The sequence below is a fragment of the Grus americana genome, chromosome 1, assembly GCF_028858705.1.
Source record: "Grus americana isolate bGruAme1 chromosome 1, bGruAme1.mat, whole genome shotgun sequence".
In the NCBI taxonomy this organism is placed as follows: domain Eukaryota; kingdom Metazoa; phylum Chordata; class Aves; order Gruiformes; family Gruidae; genus Grus; species Grus americana.
In genome coordinates, this window is record NC_072852.1 from 17,301,958 (window position 1) to 17,323,417 (window position 21,460).

Here is a 21,460-nt window from a genome sequence, read left to right on the forward strand (position 1 = left end):
TTGGAACAGAGTCAACTTCTCATGTGAATCACCACATAGCCCTGTGGTAGAAGCATTATTATGACATCTGGGCTCATACCCTTCCTCTGAACTGTTGTAGCTGGAGATCTTTTAAGACCTAGTTTGAGGTCCCTTACAGCCCTGTTTTGTAGGATCTAGCCAATACTTGCCAAGTACCAAGGGAATGGCAAAGTTTATCAAAAGAAATGATTCAGGAGAAGTGGCTGTGCTGATTTCTTGATTTAAAGATGGTTTTATAGAATGTATTGTCCTCTCTAAAGGGGACAGAGGCAGTAGTAAAAGATGGAGCTTGGAAGGGCTTGAGTCTTTTGAAATAAAATGTGCATAACAACAATGTGAGAATGACCACGGAAAATAAAAGACTTGTTTTCCTTTTCTGACAGTCCATTTGGTACATGGAGTATATCATCAGGTTGGCTGGCCGAACTGCTGACATTGTTTTTGATAGCTTAAAATAAGAGCAGACAGCTTAAACCACAGCCTTTTTTGAACATGGTTAAAACATCACTCTGGTCTGTTTAATATAAAAGAAATATTAATACAAAGATCACTGCATAACAATTGATACACACGTTCCAAACTTGAGTTTCCAGTTTCTAATACTTGTCAGTCTATTTCACTGGTGTAGAAACACTGAATAGTTTGTTACTGTTGATATGAGTTAAATTATGAAATTGTAATTTACTGTGAGACCTGAATATGCTGTTTTCATGGGTGGATTTACTGGAAATGATTTTGGGAGCTGTAGCCTCCATAGCATCATTCAGCCAGGCAGATGATTTGAGTCTGTTGGCAAGGAGAGATTTTGCCACTGCCCTGCAAGAGCACAGTGTTCCTCTAGTCCTAGGTGCATTATCTAACTGAATTCAACAATTTATTTACAAAAACTGGTAATAAATGTAGATTTTGTTGACCCTGAAAAGTTACACTTGGGTTTCTGAACGCACTAAATAAATTTGGATCTATAATTTAACTGTCAATCAACCATTACTGCTTTGCACTAAGGCAAAAGTTTGAGGAAAAAATGTATCATGGAATGATAGGATGGTTTGGAAGAGACCTTGTATGTTAAATTTCATAGCTTAATATATTAGTTGAGGCATGCAGGCCAGTCCAGATATATTTTATAGCTTAAAATATTATTTGATGATACATTAAGTCAGTGTAATCATGAACCAACATTTTCTATAAGGAGTTTGTGAAAGGTTCTCCTTCCTTACTTCATGCTGGCTCATCAAGTGTGTTGTGCTGTGCTTTGTCTGCCCGCCCTTTTTTCTGGTGGTAGCTGAAACTCCCAGATACCAGTACATGTTCTTCAAGAAAATAGATAATTTTGTCAATCAAGATGGACATTTGGATGTGTTCAAAGCACTTAATGTTCTACTGCTGTCTCCTCTGAACTTTCATACCTCATCTCCTCTATTGTAAGGTGAAAGAGAGGAAGGTGAAGCATTTCCAACACCTTATTTGGATCTCCATTGCTTCAGAGGCAGGATTATCCCTGCAGGATTTATAAAGGGGATCAGTGATGATCCCATGATAAAGTGTGATGAGGTGGTTCCTTAACAACGGTGTTTGTCTGAGTAGGGTAACACTGGCAGAGTGCTGCATGGCTACAGGAAGACAGATTCCAGCACCCATGTCCACCTGTTGAGAGCTGGCACATGTGTGGGCTCCCCAGTTCAAGAAAGATGAGGAACTACTGGAGAGAGTCCAGCGGAGGGCTACAAGGATGATGAGAGGACTGGAGCATCTCTCTGATGAGGAAAGGCTGAGAGAGCTGGGTCTGTTTAGTCTGGAGAAGAGAAGACTGAGAGGGCATCTCAGCAATGCTTATAAATATCTAAGGGGTGGATGTCAAGAAGAAGGGGCCAGACTTTCTCAATGGTATTACCATAAGTTAAAAATATGCAGATGCAAACCCCATATAAACTCTCTTCAGCAACTGAGATCAGAATTTGACTTGTTCAGAGCTCTTCTTTTGCCTGCAGGATAGCTGGCTTTATTGGTTTTTTCTTCCCTACATTGCTGTGACATGGCAGATTACTTGCCTGTTTATAGTATATATTTTACCATGGATGAGGACAGGTAGTCTTAGCAGAGGTAGAGACTGGACAACTTAAGATCAAAACTAGAAAGCTGGGGTGGGTATATAAAACATTGACCAATAAATACATTAGTTGAACTCTTCTTGCTAGCATACTGTGCTTAAAGTAAGTTTTACATACATGCAAAGGGTAATATAAACATGTTTACAGTGCAAACAGTTATATGTTATTCACAAAGTCACATTCTGTACATTGCCTATTAGATTGCTTCACAGGTTCAGTTCCACAAGTAGCAATAGTTAAAGCAGTTTCAAGTAAACTGTAATATGCTGGAACCATTTTTTGTACCTTCTGGGTATGGATAACTGACACAAATAATCCTTTAAATATCTGACAAAGAACACACATTGCTGCTATGAGGATGAATCCTTTCTTGACCAGGCTCCCCAAATTGCCATTAGGAGGATCATGACAATCACTGTATAAAGGGTATGGACTGTAGCAAGATCATCTGCATGCTGGTGCTTGAACCCAGAAGTGCTGTGCCAATTCTCACTTTTGTTCCCATTGGTTTTCTGTCTGTGAGCACGGAGAGAATGTATCCTGCCATAACAAAAAGCAACATTAAGATTAAAAATGATTCTTTCTTATTAACAGTTCAATGATGTTTATAATGAAGTCCGGAGTGTGCATTGTATCATTGACTAGATTTGGGAAGAGCTCTTCATACTGTATGGGGCTAATAAAGTAATTTCCATAATTGGGAATGCAAAACATTTACCAGCCATTTGGTATTTCTCTCCCACTGACAGGCAGAGAGACTGGGTATGGGCTTATTAGAGGACGCACAGTGCTCTTACTCTTCACTGCTGATACAGATTGGTTGTATGAGAAAAAACATAACCTTTCATTTTGCAATATTATGGAAGTGGCAGGGTTTAAAAAAAAAAAATTACCAGTTTCCAAAGCTTTAATCTGTGGGAATAAGCACAGCATGTGCTACATGAGCTTCCCATCCTGCTCCGATAATGTGCTTCTATCTCTGCTTTTCAGAGGGGACTTCCCTTAGCAGTCTGTGTCAAGCTATTCATCAGCCAAAGATACCAGTGAGGAGAAAGTACACAGAAAGTATCTGCAGGATTCTCTGGAGTAACATTTTACATCGCTTTGCCACCTTTCCCAAATGGTTTGAAAGTAGAAGTGTCAGCCTCTGGTAAATGACCTCCAGTTATTGTTACCTCCACTGAAAATTGTCTGCTAAGCCCCAGTGAGGATGTTGTTTTGTTGGGGTTTTTTAAGAGAAAAAAATGTTGAATGTCCACAATTCCATCTGAACTAGAATGCCAAAAGAAGATCAATCACCTTGTGATTTTCATCTAGCTTAGGAAGGGGTCTGAGAAGTATTAGATGTGTTATAGCTCTGGTTCATACATGTTCCTGCTGTTTCTATCACAGAAGAGTAGGAGTTACCAAAAATGTTACCGTAGATACAGCTTACAAGTAAAGAGCTTTTAAACACAAATTATATTTATATACTTATGCACATTTGGAAGAGAGCTGTCAAAACTGATTTGTTAAAAATAAAAGACTAGGAAGTGCAATCTGCAAAAGGGAATTCATCAATAAAACAGAAGTTCTGCAGCTGAGACGTTACAGAAAGTAATTGTAGAATTATAAATACACATTTAACATTCATATCAGGACAAGGGCTACCTTCTGTCTTGTGTAACTGCAAATCAAATAACACAGTTCATGGTCATCTGGCAGCATCATGCTAAGACCACAAGAGGAATATTCTGTCAGTAGTTTGTTATCCTGTTCGTACCTGAGGGGAATGCAGTATGTGCAGCTTACCTCCTGGAAACATTCATGGCGTCTTGGTGATTGAGTTCCCAATGCGTCAGATTTCTTCTTGAAGAGAGGAAAAAGACCTTTTTTATCCTCTTGTTTCCTTGCACAAAAGAGGAAAATCTTCACTCCGTACCATCAAAAAGAATCTTTCTTCCAAGCTCACCAACTTGACCAATGCTAATCTGGGAGTGCTTGATATGTGTCAATCAAAGTTCTCAAATTGCTGGTTTTCTAAAGCTGATTTTGACATAGTTCTTCAAGAAATTCCCTGGAGCAGCTCACAAGGCAAGTGATGAGTAATCCCAACGACTGGCTGCTTTTAGCTGCTGGGATCCCTTCTTATAAACAGTAGCTTGCTGCTAAAGTGTTGCCAAAATCATAGCAACACAAGTAATGCACAGATGGAGGGTGCTGGTGATGAAAAATGCAGGATGAGCTGTAACTTAGAACTACTTTCTATTAGATCACAGGCTATTTTGGGATAAAACTTAGTTCCTTTCTATAACTGTAATTTTATTTAACTTGTCTGGAGTGAAATTTCAAGCCACCATGACTTAGATGTGCTCTAATATTCCAATTTTTTTAATGAAAAAGTAGGTGCCTTCTTTAATAATCTGTTGACTTTTATAATGCAATCATATTCAGTAAGCACCATATCAGCACAAAATAAAGCATTTGGACATTTAGCGTTAGTAACAAAGTCACATACATCCTGTTATTCCCTGACTACCCAGAGCCATGAATTAAAAAGAGGCTGTGCCAATGCAGACGGTCTCCCAAAAGTTGGGCATTGCATGATTAGCTGGGTTAACGGTGGCTTTAATGTAATAAATCCAATGTTCCAGCAACTATTTGTAGGGCTCATGAATATACAAATATAAATTCATAGTTTAGAAAAACAGGCCAAAGTCCTTCTTTCCCAAAACAAAATGTGAACATCATCTTGCATCATCTTTAAACTGCCAAAAAAAGTTCTCCTTCATTTAACCGTTACTTTAAGCTTATTGCCACATAAAATTACTGATAAATCTGAACCTGTAGTTCTGGTGCATTTCTAAAGGCTTTTGCCTTTTCTTCACATAGCATTTATGGTTTTATATAAATAAAATTGGTTCCTTTAGTTTTAGTAAAACAATTAGCAATTTCCAAATATGTCTTGGAATATCACTTACACTCCAGAAAATTAAGACTGAACTTGTTTACTCATACTCTCAGCTGTCTTTAAACTCTTTTCCATAAATAACATCTATAAAAAGAGCTATTTTAATTTGATCAACACTGACCATTTTACGGAAACTGATTGAGTCTCCATTTCCTTTAAGTGAACTTGTTACAAGACTAGTACATCAGTGTGCATTTCAATAGAAGTGCACATGCTGTTTACTTCTAATGGCTGTGTGAGTAAAACTCTCTCACTGGAACTAGTGGAGCTACTGTGGATGTCATATAATTCTTCATTATTAGTAATATATTAAATACAGAAAAATAGAAATATTACAATGACTTGGAGGAAGAAATTCAGACCGATAAAGAATTATTAACTTGAATCACTTCTAGTTTTTCAGACCTGATCCTGAGAATATAGGCAGTTACAACTTTTGGATTCTGTTTTCTGAAATAACATATACAGAGTGGTAGATGCCACAATAAAAGCTGTACGCTTAATTTTTCCTGTATGTTTTTAGTTTTTTTATACTTTTTTCCTACTTCAGTCCTAAAAGCTGTAGCACTTACAGCCTATTTGCCCCTTTCCCCATTAGTTTCATTTTAGTTTTCTGTTTCTAACTGATGTTTTCACTTTTTGACTGAACTAAGCAAAAGGAGGTATGTGCAAGCTTCATTTCAGAAGTGTGAGGTTGTTGGGTTTTGGTCATATAATACACTCTTGAGATCCCCTAACTTTTAGTCTTCTATCATAATTTTCTTTGTGGAAAATTATCCTTTATAATGTGCATGGCCCAGTTTTGTAAATACAACGATGGACTGTGGCTCAACTTAAGTGAAAAAAAATTGCTGTTGAGCTACTAGTGAAACATTCTATAGGCTAAAGCAATGCAAGAGAAAAACAATAAAAATGTAGAATTGAAATTGTTACAGCAGTAATTCAAGGACCCATGAGAAAAACACCACAGAGAACAGGTATAAAATCCTGAGATAAAAAGCTGGAAGACAGAAACTCTGTAATAATGAGGATTGGCCTGTTCTAGGAGCAACAAAGCCTGATGCTTCGCCACATGACTGACCACAGGCAGCCAGGAGGGACTCCTGGGCTGATGAGGAGGGGAGAAAGGTGGGAGGTGAGCATGTTGATACTCAGCCTAGTAGCCTGTTTGTCCCAGCCATTTCGTGTGCGCATTAGCCAATACATAGGATCCTTGCTATATACTCAAGTTGCACATGTACTGCTTTCAAGGCTCCATGAAAGATACCAAAGTATAAGTGCCCAACTAGAGAAAGCGTTACAAAATATTTTGTCTATATGAAAGTCTGCAGGTCATGATTAGCCATTTTCAGCTGCTACGTTCTAGTCCAGTGATTTAGTCATCCCGTAATACTTAGAACAGAATACATCACTCGACTGCAGTTTCTGAGGCAATGCATGTATTAGGAGACAACCCTTAGCACTGCACAGCATTAAATGGCAGAAGAAATGCGGAAGGGTGGTGTTTTCCTGGCATTTCTTACTAACATGGGTCTACTTTTAAAACCATTCTATCAGTCAGCCCATATTAGCTATCAACAGCTGGGACTGACATCCAGGAATCTTGCTATTCCATATGTCAGCTTAGGAACAGGTACATACACCTTTTGGTGCTAGTTAAGTTATTAGGACAATCATATCTAGCAAAGGTGTGGAGGAAACAAAAGGTGTCCGTCTGCGCCCTCCACCACAGCCTGCACGGCTGTGCCCGGCGTCACCCTGAGGCTCCGCACCTCGGCAGGGCCCTGAAGCCAAGTGCTTCAGTACTGCCGAGACGCTCTAGGCAGCTTTCCCTTCCCTTCCCCGGCTGCCGCCACCACGGCTGCCGAGGTCAGCCAGGCAAACCCGGCTCTGCAGCGACAGATGAAGCAGCAAGGCTGGAACCCGCACTACGGAGCGGGAAGCGCCACAGGCACGACCTGGCCTGCGAGGCCGAGGGGAGCAGGAGAGGGCCGTAGCCCCGGACATGGCTGCCGGCAGCCATCCAGCCACAACGCTGGGCTCTGTGATGCTCCAGAGGCCTATCTCTCGTTATACTACACTGTGAGTAATTATGTATATTTAATCTGTTAAAAACTAGCCACGATAAGCGGGTGAGGCCCGGCGGCGCTGCCGTTGGGGAGCCGCGGCCAACTACAAGCCCCAGAATGCCGTGTGTGTGTGTGTGGGGGGGGGGGGGGGGGGGGGGGGGGGGCGGGAGCCCGTGTATCGTTCGAACCTGCCAATGAGGGCGCGCGGGGCGCGATTTCAAACGTCCAGGCGGCATCGCTGCGCTGCTTCGCGCTCGGCGGCCCCGTGGAGGTGAGCGGGGCGGTGGGGGCGGCAGCGGCCGCTGGCTCGGCATCTCGGCGGCCACAGCCGCTCCCCCACGTCGCGGTGTCCGGAGGCCTTCCCCCGAGGCCCGGCTGCTGAGCTGCCTTGGCGATCGGCCTGAGCTCGCCTGAGGTGGGGCGGTGGGAGGTCGGCGGGCGGCTCCTCGCCCCTCGCGGGGCTCCGTGTGGCTTGTGAGCGGCTCCGCCGCTGGGGGGGGGGGGGGGGGGGCGCTCCCCTCAGCTGCGGTGGGCCCTGCTGAGCTGCCCCGTGAGGGACCAGTCCCGGTAGGCCCGTGCTCGGCGTTAATCCCTTCGGTGTGAGGTACTGCTCCTCCTATCGGTACAGCCTGAGCGGGTTGTGCTGAGGTAGGGACGAGACTATCTTCGCTTACAGGAAGCTCGTATTTATTTGATGGGTTTGTGTCCACAAGCAAAAGGCGCTGTCCTGAGCACAGCACGCGTTTCCTCTGCGGAGCAGAGATGTGCTGAGTCTCGGTTATGCCAGTCTCGAATTAGTGCTATAAAAAGTATTTTTAGCCTGCGGGGTGGCAGTGTTCTGCTGCAACTGTCTAGCTGTGCTGCCCGTTGCAGCTGTATCCTTACAAGGAGTTTAGTTGCTGAACACAGAGTTTGCATTAAGGAATTTCAGAAATCCTAGGCATTATGGCTGTATTTAAAGGCTTTGTACAGAGGTGGCAACACTTAACTATGTATATGTCTCAGATAATTTGATAGCACGTTTCAAGAGAGGATGGTGAGATGTGTGACATCCCATAAACCATGTTTGTGTGGCTGTCCCAAAACATAAGAGGCTTCAAAGGGAATGTTTACCTTCTTGCTAATTTGGCAGTATCATAAAATTCTGTGACCTTATTGTTGGTTTTTTTTTTCCAAACCTGCTGCATAGCTAATTTTGTATTTTCCAGACAGTATGGAGGAAGGAAAAGAAATGGCAGCACATTGCTCAAGTCATGCGATTGAAGAAAAACTGGATATTGACATGAGCCATGGTAGGTGGAGAACGTGTTGAGATAGTCACCACCTGATGTATCCCTTATTAAAAGTTAAGACAGTTTGGATCAGTAGACCTCCTGTATCTGCTTCATATCTTGTGCTGTGTACTTGTTTCCTTGCACGGGCTACTGTTGCCAGCTTCAGACTTACAAGCCTCCTCAAAAAGCTTGTGGAGGACTGGTGCTAGAGCATGTGTAGTAGTGACATGATGTTATCAACCTCTCTTCTATATATCTGATCTGAGCTCCTCCCTTTTCCTTATCTGTCTGCTGCAGATTCAGTTAATATTTAGTGTATGTGTTAACTACCAGAAAAATTAATCTGGCTCCTGTTACTGTCCTGTAGCGGTCTGAACTGGAAAAGAACTGACTGATAGGACAACTGTCATATAGCTCTAGATTATATATTCTCACTTTTCTTGATTGGAGGCTGCTGATACCCTTCCCACAGCCAGATCCCATGTTCCTGTTATGGATGCTTAGAAATTAGCATTGAGATCTTTCATGATATTTGTGTATCTATCAGAATTATCATCATATTTGCAGCTGCACCTGCAATTTCTTTGACATAAAACATGGGTTTATTATTTTAATTATTTAAACTTGGTAGCTAAAACTTCTTTGCTATCTGACATCAGCTTTACCAAATTGTCAAAGCATAATGCAATCATTTTTATTGCAAATCCCCACTGTGACAAAATCCTTGTTGTTATAGTTTCAGACTTTCCTCTTCTGACTGATGAAAAGTTTGATTTTGACCTTTCACTCTCTCCAGGAAGGTAAGTGAAGGGGCTACAGGTAAATATACCTTTAAAATGGACACACGTAAGGTGCTGAGCTGACTTATTTTTATTCATAGTGGAAATGAAGATGAAGTTTTTGTTGGACCTTTGAGACACAAAGAAAAATGTATTGCTGTCAATATTGAAGAAAAGCAACACGCTGAAAAAAAGAGTGCACTTTCTTCTGATGATAAACTCCTGTGGAGCCCACTTACAGGAGAGAAATTTGTGGAAATCTTCAAAGAAGCTCATTTGTTAGCACTGCAAATAGAGACTGGAAACAAGAATGAACAGACTAAGATAAGCCAATCAGAAGAACGGGAAAACAAGATTATAGAAAAATTTGTGGAGGACTCAAAGTCAAAATTGAAAATACTGAGAAACCAAAATATAGAGAAAAGTCCCAGGGCTGTTAAAAGGGAGACATACTGTGTGTGGGATAGCCCAGCATGTCAGCTGCCACCTTGTTTTCAGAAGGAATCGGATAAGCTTTTGTCAGATGACAAAACACATGCTTTTCATACTCCTCCAAACAGAAGCCCTGTTAAAATTTGTGTACCTCCTACAAAAATTGCCAGTTCTCCTCTGACACAAGAACAGAACACTGAAGAAAGAAATATGAAGACAACTGGCAAACTGCCAATGGCAAAACCTTCATCCACTTTTGGAAAAAGCGAATTGTTGACTATTGAAAAGGTAAAGACAGCTTATGGGCAATGTTTTCTTTAAACATGGTTTTTGTGTGTTTTAGGAATGTTTAAACTGTCTAGAAGCTTTTATTTTTAAAAGTAAACTTTAATTTTCTGATGTTTCTCTACCTCAGGAGATCCTTAGGCAGGAAACATTATTATATATAAGAAAGAAAAGTCAGGGTAGATACTATGGTATAGTAGCCAACTAATTTATCTATTATGACATTGTAGAGCATCTGCAGGCAAGTTTCTTTTCCATTGTATTCTGGTTTTATGAATACCATCATTCCTGGCTTCTGTTTAAACACTGTTTTGTTGCTGGTAAGATTACTGCACTGTTCTTGATGACTTAATGTGCAAAAATGGCTTTGGTGACTGTTAACCCTTGTCAATTGAGGTGTGTGGGGGGGAACCTCACAATTATTTTAATAGGACAAGAAAATCTTTTAGCTCTGATTCTGTCCACAACTTGTCTCAATCATGAAAAGCACTGATTAATGAGATTACATTTAGGATGTGGCTATATGAACAACTGAAAATGTATTCTAGGATAGCAAGGAAACAGTTGTGTTGATGACCTTGTGTGCATAAATCCCAGTCTCTAGATAGAGCAATAAAGTCCAGAAGATATTCTACACCTTATGGCTTAGACTCCAGTATGTACTGCAGATTTTACTGAAAATGTGATACTGGCTCCTTGAGAACCATCACCTATAGAAAATAGGGAATCCTTTGATTCCTTTGTGGTATAAGTCTCTTCTTGATTTGGGGTGCTAAAAGAAAAAAGCACAGTCTTAATGCTTTAAGTAGCCAAATTGTACCCCACTGTTTAAATAGTTTAAACACTGTTTAAATGTTTGGATGATGCAGTCTGTTGTAATGTCTCATCTTTTGGAAAACTAGAGTAAAGCAGAAGAGTATGAATTAAATGGAGATCTCGCAGCTGTAAGGAACAGCTGTTAACTGTATGTAGGTGAACATGATTATAAGAAATTTGTGCTGTTGAATTGTTGTTGCAGAACTGTCTTTAGGTTGATGTCCAATATCTGGGTTCAAGTATGTTCTAGTACTTAGCAAATACACTCACTAGACTAACTTTAAACTATATTAACCTAAAGACTAAGGACTTGATTAGGTTCAAAGGCTTCATTGACTCTTATCTTTTGTTTCTTAACAAAATCAATTTGTGTAAAAAGCTTATAGTGGTTTCTAGAAACACTAGTACCTTTTTAAAATGTTGCGTTGAAATTTGCAGCCCAACCTAGGAAAACATACCAGTATTTCTACAAATAGAGACTTGAACAGCATGGGATCATCTGAAGATACTTCTGATAAATCTAGTGCTGCTTCAGATGTCTTTGAGTCTTCGTTCAGTGGCAGTTCCTCAGTGCAAGATAAAAAAGCCCTTCCTGCACCAAGTAAGGTAATGGCAAGCATTCTTAATATGAAAATAATTTTTGTGATCTGATAAAAAGAAAAAAACTGAATATAGTTTACTTTATAATTTAAAGCTATATTGCTGTGTATAATGGTTTTAAGGAAGAGTAGTGTCTGTTCTGTAATTGCCGTTCTTGAATGTGTGTTCTAAGTCTATAACACAATGAACATACTTAAGAGCAACTATGTATGTGTTGGATTAACAAGCATTACTTTTGTAAAACTCTAGCTGCAGGGAAGTAATCAGCAATTTTATGCAAGAAACAAAGTTTTTTGATGTGTGTAGTTAACTATACAACATGAAAATGTTGCCCTAACTTCTATGAAGGTAGACTACCTATAGCTGTCAGGAGTTGTTTTGAAGCTTTAGACACCTACTTCCATGCTGTGTGCCAGTTCACTGGGTCACAGAATGGTTGATGTTGGGAGGGACCTCTGGAGGGCATCTGGTCCAACTGCCTGCTCAAGCAGGACCACCTAGTGTTAGTTGCTCAGAACCATGGCCAGATGGCTTTTAAATATCTCTAAGAATGGAGACTTGACAACCCCTCCAGGCAACCTGTGCCAGTGTTCAGTGACTCTTGCAGTAAAAAAAGTGGTTTTTGATGTTCAGAGGGAACCTCCTGTGTGTCAGTCTGTGCCCATTGCCTCTGGTCCTGTCACTGGGCACCAATGGACACTGTCAGATATTTGTATATATTGATGAAATCCACCTTGAGCATTCTCTTCTCTAGGCTGAACAGTCCCAGCTCTCTAAACCTTTTATCAGATGGGAGATGCTCCAGTCCCTTAATCATCTTCATGGCCCTTTAGGCTCTTCCAGTAGCTCCAAATTGCTCTTGTACTGGGGAGCCTGGAACTGGACACAGATCTTCAGGTGTGGCCTCCCCAGTGGTGAGCAGAGGGGAAGGATCACCTCCCTTGTCCTGCTGGCAACATTCCTCCTAATGCAGCCCAGGATACCTTTAGCATCCTTTGCTGCAAGGACACGTTGCTGGCTCATGTTCAACTTGTCCACCAGCTTTCCTTTTCTGCAAAGCTGCTTTCCAGCTAATCAGTGCCTGGCATATACTGGTGCCTGGAGTTACTCCTTTTATTCTTTAATCCATTTAAGTCTATACTCAAGTTTGTGGCAGGAGTAAAAATAACAGTCCACCTACTAGATCTGATGTTCTAGTTCTCTGTAATAATGCAGATATAATAAACTGTTTCTAAGAAAATTCACTTTTTAAACTGTACTCTAAGGAAGGAACTTCTCTAAAATTCACAAATAGAAAGCTATAATACCAAGAAAAAGCACACCACAATAGCGTGTTAAATAGTTGTGTTTTTTCTTTTGATTAACTAAATTTTCTGATTCAGCCTGGCTTAAAGAAGATAACACATCTGAAACTTCCTGGTGTTGCCAGTGGTGTCACAAGAAAGACTACTTCATCTTCTTCATCATCAATTTCCAGCATGAACTCAAGTCTGAACTCAAGTTTACCCATTTCTCCCATAGGAAAAAATGGTAATCGTTCTTACTACAGATTTGTGCCACAAATCAATTTTGAAGTAGCTAAGCATGTCTGGGACTGTGCGTTTGGATATGTTTTAGTGGTGTCCACTACTACAAGCAGTAATAAAGGTTTTGAGTGGAGAATAAAATTTTGTAGGCTAGCCCAATAAATCCCTGTGGACTAATGATAAATCTTACACCTCTGTCGTTTGTAAAAACCAGATTCATGTAAGCCTGATGCCTACATGAGAGGGCCTGACACAGCTAGAAAGTAAGCAATGCCTCAGGAAACCTGTTTGGGTTTTTTTTTGTACATGATCATCTCTATTATAGCCAAGTACGTAAGCTTCTGAATGATGTAAGCTTGGCTAACTTAAAAAACCCCCAACAACCAAACAAAAAAAAGGTGGAAGGCCTAGTTCCAAGTTTCTGTAAGTCTGAAAAGGATGAGCTTTATTCAAGCAGATAAAAAAAAAAAACTCTGGGGAGATAACTGAATACAACCAAGAGGCTTATACTGTAATGTATTATCTATTATACTATTATAAGGCATCAATTTAACCCTTCCAGTAAGCCTCAAAGTATCAGGAAAATGGTCTTCTAAAAATACTGACAGACGTAAGCACCACCGTTCTTGTAGATCTATCAAGATACCAAGTTACTGCAAATTTTTATTTTTCTACTTTGTTTCTGGGTGGATAATAACATATCAGTAAAAGTTAAAGCTTAATAAGAATTACTTTATATGACAGAAGTGTCTAGTCAAGATTCATCCTATTAATGAAAGTAACCTACGGACTGAAAGTAAGAACCTTAGAGAAAACTGAGAAAAGCACTTTGGGGTAGTTCAACCTGTGGTGTTAATCAGTGTAACTTGAACTGTTACCTTCTTAATGCCTGCTTAAGGAACAGCCAACTATGCTGGGAGAAAATGTGGAAAATGTAACTTGAATCTGCAAGCTGTTTTTTTGGCATTCCTCGAAGAATATTCTTTGAGTTGATTGCAGTAATTCAGGAATTTGGTGAGGAGACTTTCTAAAACAAAACTACTGGAGAATTCAGGGAGTAAGTTTTAGTGGTTGTAAGCATTCTCCTTAAACTTGAGTTGCTCAAACATATATTTAAATGCTGTAAATTGCTCATTTTCTTTCCTGTGAGAGCATAATTATTCTGCTTAGTCAAGAAATTACCAATAAGTGATGATTCAGAAGTATAATTTAACTTTCTATTTCAGGAAAATCAAGCATGTCTTCAAAAGCTAGCGTGAGTGGGTCTAAGCTTTCATCTAGTACAAGCAGGCTCGCCTTTGTCAGACCTACCAGTGTGTCATCTCTGCAGGCTGCCAATGCTGAGAAATCCAGAAAGCAAGCAAGATCAGCTAGTACTCCCAAAATACCTGGTGTTGCAAGCCTGGCTAAGTCTTCAGCTTCTGCAACATCATCTGAGGCTGTAGGTAGTGGAATTCAGAGGCTGAGCTCTGTTCCCAATCTGCAGAAGCTATGTCAGCAGAATAAAGATGGAAGTGCGACAAGAGGAAACCTGTGTCCAAAGCCCAGGGCTAGAGTTTTGTCTGTTCCTACAAGTCAAACTAAGGTTCCAGTGAAGACTGGAGGTAAGCATGTACTTGTCTTCTAGCTTGGCTATTAAAAGCCAATGGTACCTTGAATGCTTGTTATCTGTTTCATTACACTTCTGTCCGCCTCTTGGAAGGAATTAGTATTTTAACTGAAAGGTATCTGTGTGGATAGCAATTAACAAATCTTTTCTCTTTAGATACACCACCAAACAAATCGGCACCAAAAGCGACACCATCTCTTGGATTAACATTTTATGGCACACCTAGAAGGTAGGGCTTAACTGAAAACTGAATGTGCTGAGGCATACTTCTAAGAATGCAACATGGCTGGGTGTTGCAACAGTCTTTAGAAGTTCTAACTTCATTGACTGCCCTCCAGGTTGGCTGTGTTAATGCCTATTGGAACTGATTTAAGAAAAACCAAACACCACCACCTCTTCAGAAGAAGAGGGTTTTCTTTGCAGTGCTAAATCGTCATTAATAAAAGTATTCTTATGAAGTAAAGCCCTTGCTATGCTGTGATTATCAACTTCATGATGATTACTGTTTCCTTACTGACCAAAGGGAAACTGATTTCTATTGGTTTGCAGAATAGCTTGAATAAAACTGTTTCTAGATGCTTTTGGCTAATGCCTGTTTGTTTTTTAGTGCCATAGCAGTCAGCACTCCTGTGAAAGCCTCAGAAGATGGGATCTTTCAGAATTCTTGTTTTCCTGAAAGGTCTGTCTCCATGACTCCTGCCAGTCTGAAACGGTCTGGTTTACCTACACCTGTTCGTCGTATATCAGGACTTCCAGTAGCGACTCCTAAAACTGCACCAAGAATGGCATTTTCTCCATGTGCTGCATCTTTTTGCCAAAGTTCCAGCTTTTCTACCAAAAAGACTCTTACAGCTGGGTAAGACAGAAACCTCCATATATGAAATGAGTATTGTAGGCATGCTGCCTCTAAATGAATTTTAATGATGACTTTCAGGTTTCAAGGACCTCTGCTAAATGTTAAAGTGTTTGAGCATAGATGCTGTATAAGCCTAATACAGATTTATATCTTGTGACTAGTAAAATACGATAGGCCTTACTGAGATGAGTCAATATCTAACATTAAAGAATTAAAATCTCTAATAGGAAGTTATTTCTATTTCTTGATCTAGCAGACAACTTCAGACTTCTGTCTGATGCTCTGACTGAAAACAGATTTGACGTTGGCGTTATTTTGCTGTTGCCTTCTGATGAAGGGAAGTAGCTGGTTAAAATGCATATTACGCTAACTTTGTTTTATACTGTTGCCAACGCTTCTGTAAAATTATACTTTGTTAAAGCATCAGTCATAAAGCCAAGGATTTAGTTGACTGAACTTTAGTTTCTGAGCGGGTTTACCTATGTTTCACTTGAAATAATTGCTTGCAGAATGGATGAATCCTACAGTGTTGTTTTCTGTGAAAATAATTACAATGTTGCTGCCTTCATATTGTCAGCCCAACATCTCACAAGTGCCATATATATATGTATGCAGGCTTGGTTCATGGTTGGTGGAGGTGAACAGTATTAAAGCAGGAATGATTCATGGCTAGAAAACTCTTCCTGTATGTCATGTTACTTAGGCTACGTGTCCAAAACAGTCTTTTCTCTCAAGGAAACAATTATTTTCTACAATGATTTTATCATATTAATCAGATTACTGATTACAGATACTCCTGGTCCTCCAACTGGTGTCAGTACTTCCTGTCAGCAGGTACTGAAGTGGGTTTGCTCAGTGGTATGCAATATCTGTAGTTTGCTAGTTGTTTCTTCAAAGTCTAAAATACCCAAATCCCATGTGTGAAGTTAAGTTTATGTAAATTTAAGACTAAATTCTTCATCATTCTGAAGTCATTAGCTCTTTTTTGCATGAGTAGGCTATAAATTTATTGCAGCATGAAATATTTTATATTTTGCAGGTAACTAGCATACTTTTAGATGAAAGTATGGGAAATCCTTTTGTAATTAAAACTTGGGGTAAAAAAGGAGAAAATGAGATTAGGGCATTGGCTTGTCTGTCTTTAGAAGTTCATGCTAATTAAAGAACTCAGTTATTGCCAATGCTCTTTTCCCTAGTTCTAAACAGACAAAAGAGACTAAGACACAGATGTCATCTTCAGAAGATGATATATCTCCTCCACCTGTGCTACCTCTTGCACTTAACTTCTCACCAGAAAAAACTGCTACAGAAGTAGTAGAAAATGAATTAAGAGATGAAGTACAGAGTCAGCTGGCTGAAGAGAAACAAACAGAGGTAAAAAATGAAATACATTTTTCTACAGAACTACTAAATAAACTGCTTGAAAATAAATTATTTCAAGAGGAAGGATGAAAACCGCTTCAGTACACACAAAGTTAAAAATGGATTAACTCTAAGCCCGTGCACCCTCTAGTGCCTATTTTTAGCACTGAACATCTATCCAGTGTTTCCACTAAGTCTGTTCCCATCTCAAAGCAGAATGGTCAAATACTTGTGGATTTCATACTAAACTTCCATTTCTGGATAAGTGCTGTGAAATCCCTGTGGATTTGATCGGAAAAGCAGTGTCACAGGGTGGTTCCTGCCTTTATTGCAGCCATATGCCCTTTTGAGAAAGGAAAAAAAAAAATGAACTGCTGTAGCTAAACTCAATCACCTAACAGCAGTGCAAATCCACATACAATGAGTGAGAATTAAACCCCAAAGCCCATGTAGCAGTAAACTTAGTTAAGTGTCAGGTACTTAGTCCAGTGAACAATTCCCCCCCACCCCCCCACCCCCCAAGAATCTACTGATTTTATGCTTAAAGCTGGCACTCCACAGGCATTTAGGAAAAATGACTGAACTGGTAGTTCCGAAACATTAACCTGTTAAAGTGGCTATTGATTTACAAATATTCAGGTGTAGAATAATCTGTAAATTAATTATTTGATGTTATTGCATCAGTATCATTAAGTATCAAGCTTACTTGATGACACTAAGTATCTGTTATAGAATTGCTTAGCACATGTGTAGAGTAGTTAAACTGGACAAAAGCATAACTGAAGTTTGGAGCTCTACAGAATAGTTTATATGGATAAATACCATTGCACAATAATTGTAATCAAGTCATCTAAATATTAAGAGAGGTATAACTCTTCTATTTGAAATTCAGCTTAACTCTGCTTTTAAGTCAATTGCTTTGTGCCCCAAGGAGCTTTCTTGCTTTTTCTCACTGCATTTTCCCTATTTGTGATGCTAGCCATTGGCAGACCAAGAGCTGAGATTTTTACACCCTGTGCAAACAAACCTGCATGAAAAATACCCAGTCTATAAATTAAGCCTGTCCTGTGATTATTGCAGCTGTATAAGCTAAATTGACTGCCTAAGTATTTATGAAGGAAGCATAGAGAACAGAGGGGAAAACCTGAACTATCTTCTTTTTTTTTTTTTTTTTAAGGCCTTACTGGTAGATATTGGAGTAGACAAATCTCTCCTACACGCTTTGGAATGTGAAAGTAGACCTCTGATTGACCTTTCCAATACTCCCGAAGTGAATAAGATTATTCCTCTAAAGCCTACATTCTCAGGGCAGGTAAAGGTAAGTTTTATATTCAAGTGCAAATATGCTAGCAAGAAAATGTCAACTCGCTGCATAATTTGTCTGCCTAATACTGTAAGAATTATTTAATATTAGCTCAATATGTTCAATACAATACTACACACTAAGGTGCTTTTAAGTAAAGAGAACATAATGTTTAAAATCAAACAATGTGCCCTAAACTAGAGCTCAGTGAGCAATCTGCAAATAGGAAAAGGAGGAGGATGGAGAAAGAGCATAATGCTTAAAGCAGTTAAAGAATGAAAGTGTTCTGAAGCAGGAAGTGAATGCTGCCTTCAGTAGTATAGGCATGCTGTTTTTCTATTTTTGTACATTTTCAGTTCTTGGCACCAGCTCATTTTCAGCAAAACAGCAAGGCTGTCTCTCCTGTTTAACTTCTTTCCTAATCCCTTCCCTTAGATGAAAGATGTGCATTGGGATCTAGTCTAAATTTGACAAGTGTTTCTGGGCAAGTGCCTCTTATACACTAGTGGCGTGAAGGTAGATGCTTTTAGATATTGTCAGATGAACGGTGGTAACTATGAGGATGTAACCTTTGATATTAGAGGTAGTTGGGATCAATTTAATACTGGGTCCTTCAAAATATCTTAAGAGGATCAGGGAAGTCTTACTTCTGGGGGCTTGTTCAGAGGAGTTCAGAAGTGCTCTGCCCTGCCTGGCTGACAGTGTCACTTGAATAGGCATAGTAGTGAAACTTAGAAAAGCCTTTTAGGCTTTTAAAGTGAGTGCGTACAGGCAATAACCACCTTGTGAGAAGCTTGTGCTTGTCTAAGAATGAGCTAGATGTTTAAAAACCTGAACCTAAAAGCTCGAGTGTGGTGCTTGTATCTGTCTTCGGGGAACTAATAGGAATCCTAAACACAAAATAATTGAGAAGACAATGTTAGAGATCAGTGCTGCTAGTGGCTATGTACAACAGCTGACTACAATAGCTAAATTTTATTGTTTTTTTTTCAGCTAATTGATTTGAGTTCGCCTCTTATCACTCTGAGTCCTGATATAAACAAAGAAAATCTGGATTCCCCTCTACTCAAATTCTGAACTTGAGTTGAAATGAAGAATTCTTGACGTCTGTTATCTTTAAAGTGTTTAGGTGTTACTCTTCACTCATACAGTTTTAAGATGGTTATAGATTATCTGATGAATACAATAGAATTCTAACATTGATATTGTCAAACCAAGTCTGATTAATGGTTCTGTTCACAGATGTGCTGCAATGGATGTACTTAAACTGTGTCACTCTAAGGTGAAAAGGGATATTCTCTGTATTGGAAGCCTGTCTCTATTTCCTGCCAATTGTCCTTTGATTCATTATCCCCTATGTGCAGTGAAGATTTAATTTAAAATAAATGAGTTTAACAAACTGTTGTACAAAACATCAACCATTTATTACAGGCTTTGGTTAGACTAGTGTTTCACTAACAAATGTTAAGATGTAGGTAAAGCTAGTGGACTTCAGGGTGTTTTTTCATACAAAAGTGGAGCAAGTTTGGAAAGAAGTGTTTTACTGTTGAATGCTAGTGGAATACACTGACAGCAATGGCTGAATTTGTGTGATTCAAACGAGAAGGCAACAGCTTGTTACTGCCAGATGGCATAGTCTTGACATTTGAAGGTTAGACTTGAACTTTCTCACTCTCAAAGAATAGACAATTGCTTTCTTAACTGAATTTGCCACATGTGGATAATATGTGGAGATTTTAAATACAGGGAGGTGAATAGAAATGAAAAGGCACACAGTAGCCCATAAATGTTGAAGCAACAAGCCTGTCTTGGAGACTAGAGACTTCTGCCATGTAGGTACAGCTTAACGTATTTATGAAAGTTTATCAAGAGCTGAAAGTGGATTTTCAGCTGTTTGTATTAATTCAAAAAGTAGTAGAAGTTGGAGACTCTAAGTATTTAAGTAGGAAGAAGTGTTCAGATGAGTTTGGCAAACAATTTGATGCTGAACAATGCTGCTTAGTGCTATCTGAAGGCACTTGCCTGCTTCTCAGCACAGCTGCCTTTTCTGTGGTTGCTGCAGCCTCAGACTCTGTTCTGAAGGAAGGCAGGCCTTGGGGCACATTGTGAAGACTCCTCTGAGTCAGAGGGAACAAATGGTTTGTCTGGAGAAGAGAAGACTGAGATAGGATCTCATCAACACTTATAAATATCTAAAGGGTGGGCAGCAAGAGGATGGGGCCAGACTCTTACCAGTGGTGCCCAGCAATGGGGCACAAACTGGAACACAGGAAGTTCCATCTCAACATGAGGAAAAATGTCTTCATTTTGAGGGTGACAGAGCACTGGGACAGGCTGCCCAATATCTATATTTGGGAGATATTCAAAACCCGCCTGGACGTGATCCTGTGCAACCTGCTCTAGGTGATCCTGCTTTAGCAGGGGGGTTGGAGTAGATGATCTCCAGAGGTCCCTGCCAACCTCTACCATTCTGTGATTCTGTAAACCCTGCTACATGCCCCTTCCAACTATGAACCATAAAAATGTGGAATTTGTATACTTTCTTTGCTTCCTCTTGCTTTCCTTCTGTGAAAAGCAAGAGGGTTTCTTCAACCAAAGCATTTACTAAAACTTTATTTGAGCTAGTGCTGTGCAGTTAAAAGCAATACTTAAACTAGCTCCTCACTAGACTTTAAACAGGAGGATAAATTAGTTTGGTTGCGTATTTCTAAATTGAAACAGAGGGAGATTGTTTAAAAAAAAAAAACAACCAAACCACAAACAACCCATGAACATTCTTCTTATATGTATTTGTGATGTATTTGTGGTTTCTTTAAAAAAGAGATGAATGGGTTTATCCCCTGTACTTCAAGGATTGGCAGGAGAGCCAAGCATTCTGTGCCCCTTGAACTACATTTTGTGAATGTATGCTTCTGCAGGTGGCAGATCTAAATCCTGGGTTTGAGCATGACCATGACAGGTTCTGAGCAAGGGGGACCCCTAAATGTGTGGTCCTAAAGCAAGCACCTGGCCAGCTGAGTACTGCTGGGATTCACTAACTAGTCATTGGAGTTCAGAGGTGACAGCTTGAGGTGTCTTCAACTAAGAGCCAAATTCCAACCTTCAACGTACAAGCCAGTTGCCCAAACATCCAGAGGCCGTTGAAGCACGGTTAGTGCCTGGGGTGCAGAGCTGGGGCAGACTGCACTGCTCTGAAGTAGCAGCTGGAGCCAGGTGGAATAACCTTTGGCTTATTAAGCAATAATGAACATGAAACTATCAAATGGACACCAGTGTTTTCTTCTGGGCCTTCCTTCATTCTGAGCCTTGTGGCTTGGGAACTCCTGCTTGGAGTTTGGGGGTTCAGGGTGGCCTGAAGTGGGGAGGGTTGTAGGTCAGAAACCTTCTGCTATTTCCACTTTCTGGCTTGTTTAAAGCCACGTTATCCCCTGCACAGCCCCAGCCCTGCCTCTCCTGCGGCCATTGGC

General features: G+C 40.1%; 1 protein-coding gene and 1 long non-coding RNA gene across 6 annotated transcripts; one reads left to right on the top strand and one right to left on the bottom strand.

Annotated features, from left to right (window-relative positions):
* Positions 1-357: 357 nt before the first annotated feature.
* Positions 358-4,367, bottom strand: LOC129214932 (uncharacterized). Its single transcript, XR_008579852.1, has 2 exons — positions 3,924-4,367; positions 358-2,672 (listed from the first exon to the last, which is right to left on the bottom strand). It is a non-coding gene; the product is annotated as an uncharacterized LOC129214932 (long non-coding RNA).
* Positions 4,368-6,951: 2,584 nt separating this feature from the next.
* Positions 6,952-19,461, top strand: GTSE1 (G2 and S-phase expressed 1). 5 transcript variants are annotated; one of them, XM_054813518.1, is made up of 12 exons: positions 6,952-7,164; positions 8,364-8,443; positions 9,162-9,225; positions 9,306-9,924; positions 11,176-11,343; positions 12,720-12,867; positions 14,090-14,467; positions 14,629-14,701; positions 15,080-15,328; positions 16,525-16,702; positions 17,868-18,008; positions 18,987-19,461. In XM_054813518.1, exons 1-12 carry the CDS (start codon positions 7,088-7,090, stop codon positions 19,068-19,070), a joined length of 2,259 nt encoding a protein of 752 aa, XP_054669493.1. In that variant the 5' UTR covers positions 6,952-7,087; the 3' UTR covers positions 19,071-19,461. The 5 variants fall into 5 exon arrangements, with proteins under 5 accessions (XP_054669493.1, XP_054669494.1, XP_054669495.1 ...); XM_054813519.1 differs by lacking the exon at positions 6,952-7,164 and adding an exon at positions 7,356-7,422 and having other exon boundaries at positions 8,360-8,443; XM_054813520.1 differs by lacking the exon at positions 6,952-7,164 and adding an exon at positions 7,370-7,566 and having other exon boundaries at positions 8,360-8,443.
* Positions 19,462-21,460: the final 1,999 nt, after the last annotated feature.

Coding starts and splice junctions, on each gene's coding strand:
- GTSE1 (XM_054813518.1), top strand. CDS start 7,088: ATGGCTGCCGGCAGCCATCCAGCCACAACGCTGGGCTCTGTGATGCTC. Junction 9,925..11,175: donor AATTGTTGACTATTGAAAAG/GTAAAGACAGCT, acceptor TGAAATTTGCAG/CCCAACCTAGGAAAACATAC. Junction 14,468..14,628: donor GGTTCCAGTGAAGACTGGAG/GTAAGCATGTAC, acceptor TTTTCTCTTTAG/ATACACCACCAAACAAATCG.